Source organism: Phascolarctos cinereus, unplaced genomic scaffold (genome assembly GCF_003287225.1).
Source record: "Phascolarctos cinereus isolate Bilbo 61053 unplaced genomic scaffold, phaCin_HiC Scaffold_9;HRSCAF=440, whole genome shotgun sequence".
Lineage (NCBI taxonomy): Eukaryota > Metazoa > Chordata > Mammalia > Diprotodontia > Phascolarctidae > Phascolarctos > Phascolarctos cinereus.
The window spans coordinates 249,914,384-249,925,632 of record NW_027556402.1 but is presented as its reverse complement, the minus strand read 5'-3'; the positions used below and the strand labels follow the sequence as shown (position 1 = coordinate 249,925,632).

At 37.2% G+C, this 11,249-nt stretch overlaps 1 protein-coding gene across 1 annotated transcript; it reads left to right on the top strand.

Annotated features, from left to right (window-relative positions):
• Nucleotides 1–6,062: 6,062 nt before the first annotated feature.
• LOC110200766 (olfactory receptor 5B12-like) lies at nt 6,063–10,561 on the top strand. The gene is made up of 2 exons (XM_020976172.1): nt 6,063–6,974; nt 10,508–10,561. The coding sequence occupies exons 1-2, from the start codon at nt 6,063–6,065 to the stop codon at nt 10,559–10,561; spliced, it is 966 nt and encodes a 321-aa protein (XP_020831831.1).
• Nucleotides 10,562–11,249: the final 688 nt, after the last annotated feature.

Below are 11,249 nucleotides of genomic sequence, written 5' to 3'. Positions count from 1 at the left end.
GATTCTTATAATCTAGCCAATAGTTCACTGATGTTCAGATTCCTTAAGAGTCTGCCCAATTTGGTGGATGTTCTAATAAACTTTGTCTTTGGCTGAAAGAAGGCTTGGGCAGGACCTACATGTTATGATTTGGGGATTCCTGGATCCCTAACCTCTAGACCTCATCATATGGTTTCCTGCACCAGGAAAAACTGCCTATACCAAGCTCCTCACCAGCTGGGACTGGAAGACTATAGGCCGTTCACCTACAGTTGGTAGCAAACAGCGAGTACCAGCCAAGGTCCCCCAGTGTTCCCTGGATGCAGACTGTGCTCAGTTCCAGTTAATCTCTCCTTTGGGACCCCCTCAAGGCAAGGAGAGCTCTATGCCCCTTGCCATCAGGAAGCAGTTTCAAAACATGAGACCTTTGCCTCTTGCTCCAAAAGAATTTGGGTCCCATTTGTTTGAGGGGGGTAATGATGAGGATGGGACCTATACCCCAAAAAGGAAAAACCCTGGACTTTCCCACATGGTCAAATCTCTGACATTCCTCTGAGGCTATAATCCCATCAACTGGCTTTTCATTGTGGCTATGCCCAATCTGTTACCCTAGCCTAGACCTCCCTAAGTCCCCAGGCCACTTCCCACCCTTAATTCTATCTAGGCTCCATTCTCCTTTGGTCACCCTTGGAGTTCTATTACCTTATAGACTACTTGGCCACTCCTAGATCCCTCCCATAGTCTTCTGTATATAAGGTCCATCTCATCTTCATTATGATGCTGGGATTCTTATAATCTAGCCACTGCTCATATTTTTACAATGTAGCCAATAGCTCACAGATGCTCAGATTCCTTAAGAGTCTGGCTAATCTGGTGGATCTTTAATAAACCATATTTTTGGCTGGAAAAAAAAAAGAAATTATAGAACTCTAATGAATGAAGCAAAGCAATTATTGCTTCAAGACTGATGGTGAAATATACCTTTCAACTCTTAAAAGAGGAGGCAAATGAGACATATTTTCAAACACGGCCAAGGTGTCAATTTCTTTTGCTTCACTATGCTTATCTGTTACAAAGGAATGTCCATTGGGCTGAAGAGGGGGGTGAATTATGGGGAGTGACAAATGCAAAAAAAAAAAATAATAAATCTAAAAGTACACAAGAGAAAGCAAAGAGGCAGAAGAAACAACAATTTTGTTACTACCTTGTTAAATTTAATATCACATTTAAAAAAAGCAAAGAATACAACAGAAGCTCAAGTTCATATGCAACACTCCTTTTAGTTATTTTGTGTGTGTGTATGTTTGAACATTTGTATTTCTTGATAATTAACTTCAGTATAAAATGTTTAAATTGTAAGATAAATTTGACATGTTATCTATTTTTATACATTGTCATCAATTTTATTTAATATGATAAATATTTATTAAGCACCTATTATGAATGTGATACTATACTACTCACTTGAGATATACAGAAATGAAAACACTGTGTTAAAATATTGAAAAATACAAGGACCAAAGATATATTCCTGAACATTGAACTAGATAAAAGTTTACAGCCCTTAATGACTGCTTCTTCAGTTTCACAATTCAACCACTTTTGGGATCAGCTAATTTTACTTTTGTCTATGTTATAATTCTCCATGGTGTCCAAAGGATGGGCACCAGGTAATTCACTTTATGCCTAGCTAAAATCAAGGCAAACCACATTGAAACCATTCTTATAATCTACTGATCTAACATATATTTAGGTGTATATAACCTTCAGGAAGAAATAAACTACTCAGAGTGGTTTGAGAATAAAGTTGAAGTTTGGGATTCAGTCAGCAGAATCAGGCTGGGAATATATGAAAGAATAGCAACATTTGTAATAACTAATACAATAATAACATTTCATATTTTGTGACATCCTTTCCTTCATAATAATCCTATGATTAGGTCATGAAATCCTCACTTTATAGAAGAGGAAACTGTAATTCGGGGAAGTAAAGTGATTTGTCTAAGGTTATATAGGTAACAAATCGAAGCTGTGACTCTGACCTCACCTCAAAGTCTAGTTGTCTTTTTCCTATCCTATATTTTTTTCTTTCATATCCAGTGTCATATCTGATCTTCATAATAACCCTTTGAATTAAGTATGACAGACATTATTATGCCCATTTTACATCTGAGGTAATTGAGGCTTGAAGCAAGTCGGCAACTTGCCCAAGGTCATATTCCTAGGAGGCAGTAGAGCCAGAAGTAGGATAGGGAACTTGTTATTCCCAAATCAAAGGCTGTTTTGATTTCACTTCACTAACAATGAACTAAAAAGGACCAAGACACACTCAAGAAAATTATCTCCCTAGGCAATCAGGATTTAATTTCTGGAGTCATAACAAATTTTAATGGCTTATTTTGTTTACAGATGATAGTAGACTTTCCAGGTGTCTCCAATGGGACCTGGTCTCCTAAGACTCATTGCATTTTCAGATCAGTATTAAGTCCCTCCCTGATATCCACCTCTAATCACTCAAATGCAAATGAGGCTTTATGATGGTTCACTGAAGGGAAACCAACATGGATCAGGAGTCTTCTGAGTCTTCACACATTCATCTGACTTGTATCACTCATCTTGTGACTGAACAGAAGGTTCCTAAGTTTACTGCCATCAACATAGCAGCGTAGCCAGAGATGACTTTTCCTCATCTAGGCAGCTTTGAACACTTGGCACCAGGCTCAAGGGAACAGTTTCTCTGACAGTATCACTTGCTTCCTAGGCTTGGGACTTGAACCCCAAACCTGTGAAAGTGCTTGACACCCCTTTGGAGTCTCATCAACATTTCTTGATGACTCAGGTAGGTCCTGGGAAATCCAGTTCAAGAATGCAGTGCTTATCATAGCATGGAAGTCAACATGCTGTACTAGATAGACTGGTGGTAGACTTGGAATCACTATGATCTAGGTTCAAATCCCTAAATCTATTTGACTTTGGGCAAATCACTTAACCCTTCTCAGTTTCAGTTTCCTCTATGGAGATAGAACCTACCATACAGGGCTATCATGAGTATAAAATAAGAAAAAATCTTTAAAGTGCCTTGTAAACCTTAAAATGGTGGGTAAGTGTTAGCTAGTATTACCAACACCCACATCACATGATTTTGAAGACCTTCTCCATGCTAGTTGCCTTTCTCTCAATATGGATCAGTAATCCCTAATCTAGAATCTTCAGACAGATGCAAGAATAGATTTCAAGGCAAACTATGAACTTGAAATAATGAAAAATTCATCTTTATTTTGATGAATTTTTTGTTTCCTTTGTAACTTTTCTATTATATATTATGCATTTAAAATCCTTATTCTAAGGGTTCACCAGACTGCTTTAAATGTTCTATGACATGAGCAAAACAGTTTTAAAACACCTTGCTAAAGCTTATTCACCTTCTTCCTAAAATACAAAACTCAGACCTAAACAAATGCTCCAGATGGCAATTAAAGGGAGACCAACTTCTCCTGATTCCTAAATTCTTTGCCTCACTAAAAGCAGTCTATGAGTGCACAGCATTCCTTTGATATGTATTGTGATTGCAGTCCACTAAAACAGTTATACCCTTTCCAGTTTTGAACTTCAAAATTTATTTTTTTAATTCACGTTAGACTTTCCAATGTTCTATCCTGTCAGATTTTTTTAACAAGAGTACTGCAATTCATTGAGTTAATTATGATCATGAACTAGGTGCCACTGCAATTCTACTAAGCAATTATTCCTCTACTCAAGTCATGAATGAAATTCTTAAAAGCACAAGGCCAATAATGGATCATTGGCTAACTCCATTGGGGAGCTCCTGTGTTTCTATCACATCATCATTGACTACTTTGGGAATCCTACCATTCAAACATTTCTGACTCCTCCAAATTCCACAATTACCTCTGCATCTTTTCCACAAGAATAGCAAAAGATATTTTTTTCAAAGCTAGTTAAATACTCTATGCTGCATTCTTCCAACCCTTCTGTTCACCAGCCCTGTCAAAAAAAAAAAAAAAGAAGAAATTCATTTAGTCTAGTACAACCTATTCATGATGAAGCCATTTTATAGCCTTCTGATGACCACTTTCTTTTCTAGATATTCACTAACGATCTCTTTAATAATATGATTGAAAATATGCCTTTAATAAAAGTTGACTTGCTATTCTATAGACTGGATTGACTTTTCTCTTTTGAAAACAAAAATATTTGCTTTCTATAATCCTTCAATAATTCCTTTTTTTCGTGTTTTCCATGCTCTGTCAAAGATCACTAATAGATACATGCTTAAAAGTATAAATCTTTGAGTTGATTGATCTTTACAATTTCAATAAAAACAATGAATTTTTCAAGCAGTCTTTAAAGACACTTTCAGGTATGAAAGAATTTGAGTCATAACCTGGAATTAATCAACATTCATAAGAAATCACAGAATAGAATAGGACATTTTTTTAAAAAAGAATTCAAACTGCAACCCCAAAATAACATAGTTTTCAAAGTTGAGGGTAATGATCAATTACACAATTTGGATCTTCAACAGAAATCAACAAATAAACCATAGGGAGCAGAATATTTTAATTGCAAACACTCCAAAATGAGAGAAACATAAACAGGGAATATCTGCCAATACCAAGAAAAGACTAAGTAGGAAGAAGAATCTGTGATTTGAGTGATGTAGGTAAACCATGAAGTTGGCACCTTCTCTAAGACATATAGTCCTAGAGAGTTGCCTAGAACACTGAGAGGTTAAGTTACCTGCCCAGGATCACATAGGCAGTATGCATCAGAGACAGGACTTGGACCCAAGCCTTCCTGGCTTAGAGGCCAACTCTCTATCCCACTAAGATGATACTCTTGCATTTATAGGCTATTGAAAATCAAACGAAAAATTATACTGGGAGGGAAAGACAAAAAAAATAGAGATACCATCAAGGGACAAAAAAGACATAAAGATATAAAGCTAATTTACAGAATCAGAAGGTAAGAAAAAGAGCTGAGTTAACACTGTTGATTAAGTGTGCCCTCTATAAGTTAATCAATATCTTCTGTTAGAATGATGAGACAGTGAGCAGTCACATGTGTGGTGAGAGAGAAGAGAGGCATAATGGAGCTTCAAATAACAATAATAATAATAATCACTACTAGTGTTTCAATCATTCTACAAGTATTATCTCTTTTGATCCTCACAACAACCCTGTGAGATCAGTGTTTTTTTTAATCCCCATTTTATAAAGAAGGAACCTGAGACTGAGAGCTGTTAAGTAACTGTTCCACATAAATTACTGTCACACACATGGTGTCTGAGGCAGGATTTGAACTAAGATCTTTTTGATTCTGCTCCAGTGCTCCATCTAGAGCACCACATGGATTTCTGAGATATAAGAATGAGGAAAACAATATACATAATCAAAAAGTAGAAATAATGAAATAAATATGAATGATAAATAATTAAAATAACAAAGCTTACCTCTAGAGAAGATCTAAGAAAAAAATCACTACCTTCAAAATAGAGATGAGGGACCTTAGGTGTGGCTCTATATCATACACGCATTGGTAGGCTTTGTCTTTTTTTTCTTTTGAGATTGTTGTTCTAAGGGAAGGTTCATGGAGGTAGGGTGAGTTGGATAAGAATTGAATGTGACATAAAAGTTAATTTTTCAAGTGTGTCTGACTCTTCATGACCTCATTTGGGGTTTTCTTGGCAAAGATAATGGAGTGGTTTGCTATTTCTTTCTCCAGCTCATTCTACAGAGTAGTTAAACAGCTAGTCAATGTCTGAGGCAGATTTGAACTCAGGAAGAGGAGTCTTCCTGACTCCAGGCCTAGCACTATGCCAATTAGCTGCCCTGTGACATAACAAGTTATCCATAAAAAAAAAATTTTTTTAAATCTCTAATAAGTTCAATAAAAGGTTATGGAGTAGCTGCCATGATGGCCATCGAGGTTTTCTTGGTCCCTCAGGCTATCATTTCCACCATTTGCAAAAGACAGGTCTATGGATATGGTTTTGACTTTGTTTATCATTGTGCAGAAATAATTTTCCCCTCTCTAATTGCAGATCAAGATCCTGCTCCCAGATGGCATTTATGGAGAACAGCACAGACGTAAATGGGTTCATTCTTGTAGGATTAACAGATATCCCAGAGCTCCAGGCTGTGCTCATCATCATATGCACTCTTATCTACATCATCACCCTAGTAGGAAACCTCAGCTTGATAGCCCTGATTTGGGGGGAATCCACCCTCCATACTCCCATGTACTTCTTCCTCAGTAGCCTCTCTCTCGTGGATTTGGGTTCTTCTTCAGCTATTATTCCCAAAATGATTGCTGGGGTGTTCACAGGAGACAAGACCATCTCCTACAATGGTTGTGCTACACAAATGTTCTTCTTTGTAATCTTTGTCACTACTGAAAATTATCTGTTGGCCTCCATGGCCTATGATCGCCATGTGGCTGTGTGTAAGCCCCTACACTACTCTACTATCATGTCATCAAGGATGTGTGTTGGCCTCACCATTAGTTCTTATGTCTGTGGCTCATTGAACTCTTCTGTTCACACTGGCTGTACTTTCAGCCTCTCTTTCTGTAGTTCCAATATTGTGAATCACTTTTTTTGTGACATTCTTCCAATCTTGACTCTCTCCTGCTCACATATATGCTTTACTGAGTTGTTGGTTTGTACTGTAGGGGCATTTCACATAGCTTTTGCCCTTCTGGTCATCGTGACCTCCTATCTCTCGATTTTCATTGCCATCCTGAGAATCCATTCTAATGAGGGCCGCCAGAAAGCTTTCTTCACCTCTGCTTCTCACATCTTTGCAGTGTCCTTATTCTATGGAGCGACCGTCTTCATTTACCTGCAACCCTCATCAGCTCATTCCATGGATACAGATAAAATGGCCTCTGTATTCTATACCATGATCATTCCCATGCTGAACCCATTGGTCTATAGTCTGAGAAATAAAGATGTCAAGAATGCTTTCAGAAAAGCTACTAGAGGAAAGAATCAGTAACCTTATTCTAATTAAGTAGAGAGTCAAATAGAGAGTCAAATTGGGAAGATCTAAGTTCAAATCTAGCCTCAGGCACTTACTAACTATATGACTGGGAAAATCACTCAACTCCCCTTTGCTTCAGTTCCTCATCTACAAAATGAGGAAACACTGGAGAAAGGAATAGCAAACCAGTCTGGTATCTTTGCCAAGAAAACTCCACAGACAAGTCCATGAGCTCATGAAGAGCCAGACTGGACTGAGTGACTGAACAATAACAACAGTTAAGGAGAAGGGGCAATCCAGATACACCTTCTCCGAACTCTAGTTCAGATATTTTATTAAGCTCACGTTGATCTTGTCAAAAGGCAGTTATCTTGGAGTTTGAGGGCTAGAATTTTTTTCTTCTTCACTATTTGTTCTATCATTTTTTTTAAACTGACAGAGTTGAGGTGGAGCCAAGATGGTAAACAGGGACTCACTTGAGCTCTCCCTGAAACCCATCCAAATACCTTTAACTAATGAGTCTAAACAAATTCTAGAGCAGCAGAACCCACAAAAAGATGGAGCGCAACAATGTTCCAGCCCAAGACAACTTAGAAGTTTGGCAGGAACTGTCTGTTGCATCTAGGTGGGACAGGAGTACTGTCCAGCACAGGCCATTGCAGTGCAGACTAGGCCCTAGCAAACCAGGAGCAGGCCTTGGGGTGACTTAGTCAGTGGCAATAGTGGCAGTTTCCAGACCTCTCAGCCCACAGACAGTAAGGGGATTAGACAATAGGTCAGAAGGAGATTTACAGAGGTCTCTTTGCTGGCACTAGGTACAAGATTCTGTTGCATTGACTATACTTCGATCTGGGTCTTAGTCCCAGTATGAGGAAGAGCACTAGCACAAAAGAGCTTGCAGACACAGAGGAGCAGGGACTTTGGTCATAGTTCTAGGGTTGAAAAGGCTGCCTGTGGTCACTCACAAACCAGCGCACAGCATGAGAGAGTAGTAAACACACCTCTTCCCAGATCATCCCACCTTGGAAGAGTCAAAAACCTACAGGTCCTCAAAATTACCTCTGAAAACAGCTACACAAAAAAACACCTGAAGCTTGGGACAGTGCCCCTTCCATTTGGGAAGCAGAGTCTCACTTTAGCATAAAATTAAAAGTCAAGAAATATAGTAGAAAATGAGCAAACAACACAAAAAGTTCTGACCAAAAGTTGGTGATAAGGTGACAAGCGGTGACATAGTGACAAGGAAGATCAAAACATATACTCAGAAGAAGATAATAGTGAAAATTCCTGTATCCAAAGCATCAAAGAAAAACATTAATTGGTCTCATGTCATGGAAGGGCTCAAAAAGGATTTTAAAAATCAATAAGAGAGTTAGAAGGAAAATTTGGAAAAGAAATGAGAATGATGCAAGAAAATCATGAAAAAAGTCAACAGCTTGGTAAAGGAGGCACAAAAAATACTGAAGAAAATAACACCTTAAAAAAAAGAATAGTTCAAATAGTAAAAGACGCACAAAAATCAAATGAAGAGAAGAATGCCTTGAAAAGCACAATTGTCCAAATAGAAAAAAAGATATACAAAAATTCACTGAACAGAAGAACTCCTTAAAAAGTAGAATTGGCCAAATGGAAAAGAAGGCACAAAAGCTCACTGAAGAAAATAATTCCTTCAAAGTTAGAATGGGGCAAACAGAAACTAATAACTTTAAAAACATAAAGAAACAAACAAAATCAAAAGAATGAAAAAATCGGAGGAAATGTGGAATATCTCATTGGAAAAACAAGTGACCTGGAAAATCGATCCAGGAGAGATAATTTAAGCATTATTTCACCACTTGAAAGCCATGATAGAAAAAAAAATAGCCTAGACATCATCTTTCAAGAAATTGTCAAGGAAAACTGCCCTGATATTCCAGAGGGTAAAATAGGAATTAAAAGAATACATAGATCACTTCCTGAAAGAGATCCCAAAATTAAAATTGCAAGGAATATTATAGCCAAATTCCTGAGCTCCTAGATCAAGGAGAAAATACTGCAAGCAGCCCAAAAGAAACAATTCAAATATTGTGGAGATACCTTGAGGGGTATAGAAGGAAGGCTGTAGCTGAGGACTTCCTCATTTCCCTTGCCAATATCCAAGAGTGGCATTGTACTGGATGTATATCTCTCCCCCACATCTCAAATATCAGTTGTCTAAGGATACAATACTTTGGGAGTAGTGGTATTGCTTGGTCAAAGGGTGTGCATGTTTTTTAGCCTTTGAGCACAGTAGCAAATTGCTCTCCAGAATGTTTGAATTGGTGATAGAGTTAGAATATCATTGTTGTATCCATAACCCTCCTCAGTTGAGCCCCACAAAAGTCTGGCTTAGATTTTTGATACTTAGGTCACTTTCAATTGTAATATACTCATATTTAAAATAAAGTTGTTTAATGAAATATTTTGATAATTAAAATAAGAAGAAAATTTTTTCCCCATAACCTAAGTTCAACCTACCACAATACTCACGCAAAAAGTTTACCTACATAGTGAGAATGGGCATAAGTATAAATGAGTGAATGTGTATTGTGGAGGGACAGTTCACATTTTTGGCAGTGTATTCTATTGATGAAATGTCACTCTTCCTTTTTTTCCTCTGTATATTACATCTTTGATTTCCCCTTGCATCTCAGCTATTCATATGAAGCATCCTACATTTTTAAGTTGTGGCACTGTATCCCATATAATGTTCATTGGGGATATTACAGATTTTAAATCTTTCCTCTACCTTTTCCTTTCACTTTTTCACCTTTCACTAGATCTCAGCCATACTCTTCCACTGAAATGCTAACTCCTCAGAAACTTGCTTCTCTGTCCACCACTGACTGGGAATTCTTGCCTAGAAAGCCTCTCTTCATATAGGATGGCTATAGCACCAATGACTACAAAGTTCTTCTCAGTATACAGTCAACTCATTCAGATCTGCTCTTTGTATTCCTCTCCTCCCCACATTGTCTTCAGAAATTCTCAGGTCGATGTTCATATGACTTATGGTCAGAACACCATTTTATTCTTTAGTCCTTACTATGCCCACCTGGATAAAGCAAATAACACCAGGGTGATACTCCCTAAAATGAAAGAAAAAAGGGGTTGAAGAATGTTCCCTTTCTCTTGACTAAGATGTAATAGATTAAAAATACAAAAGGAGTTGTGCATTTTTAGACACAATCAGTATCATAATTTGTTTTATCTGGATATACATTTTTTGTTTTAAGTGGTAGGAATAGGAATGGAAAGCAGTGATCATGAAAACAGAAGAAAGAAAAGTATATAAATGAAAAAAATAAAGTATAAAAAAGTAGGTAGAAGCAAATTTAGAAATGAAACACAAATAAGCAGGGTTGTTTTGTTAGAAATAACATCCGTTTTACTTGGATAAATGTATTTATTCATTCTTCACAACTTATGCTATTCCTTTGTGCAGCCAGTGTTTGGTAAGAAAGAGTTAAGCTGGTGATAGCAAGTTGTCACTTTCACTTTGAGAGCTTTCAGGAAAAGTGGCATTTACCCTGGGTCCGCCCAAAGTATTGTATCCTTAGACAACTGATATTTGAGGTGTGGTGGAGAGATATATTTCTAATACAATACCACTCTTGGATATTATCAAGGGAAGGAGCAAGTCCTCAGCTACAGCCTTCCTTCTACACCCTTCAAAAGCAGAAATCACAGTCTCTCTCAGAAAGAAGTGAACTAGATGTGAGTTCAGATATTAATCCATGTCTACTTAGTTGATCCAACTTTGTATTTAGATACCAAGTGCACATTCATGTGCATGCAAGCACACACACACACACACAGACACACACACACACACACACCTAAAGAAAGAAGTCAAAACTATGTAATAAAGGTCATGATTTCATATATAAACTTCCTTCCTGCTCTTTTGTAAATTGAAATGTTCATATTCAAGTTTATAACAAAAAAGAAATTTCTATTAAAAATAAAATGAGTCAAGTATAATTGAGGAAATGCAACTGAATTTAACCTGGTCCTCTCCACACTCCTCTCTTCTATGTAAATGACAAGGGTGGGGATAGTTACATAACACCAAAACAGTTAAATGACTTTACCCACCTCTCCAAAGCAAAGAAAAAAAAATAATAAATTAAATTTAAAAATCACAGGCTATTTCATTGGTCTTCCTACATCATTGGCTATACTTGAGAGTGTTCCTCTTTTTGGAATGTTACAAAAAACTTTGGTTAATAGCTAATCTGATCTTAC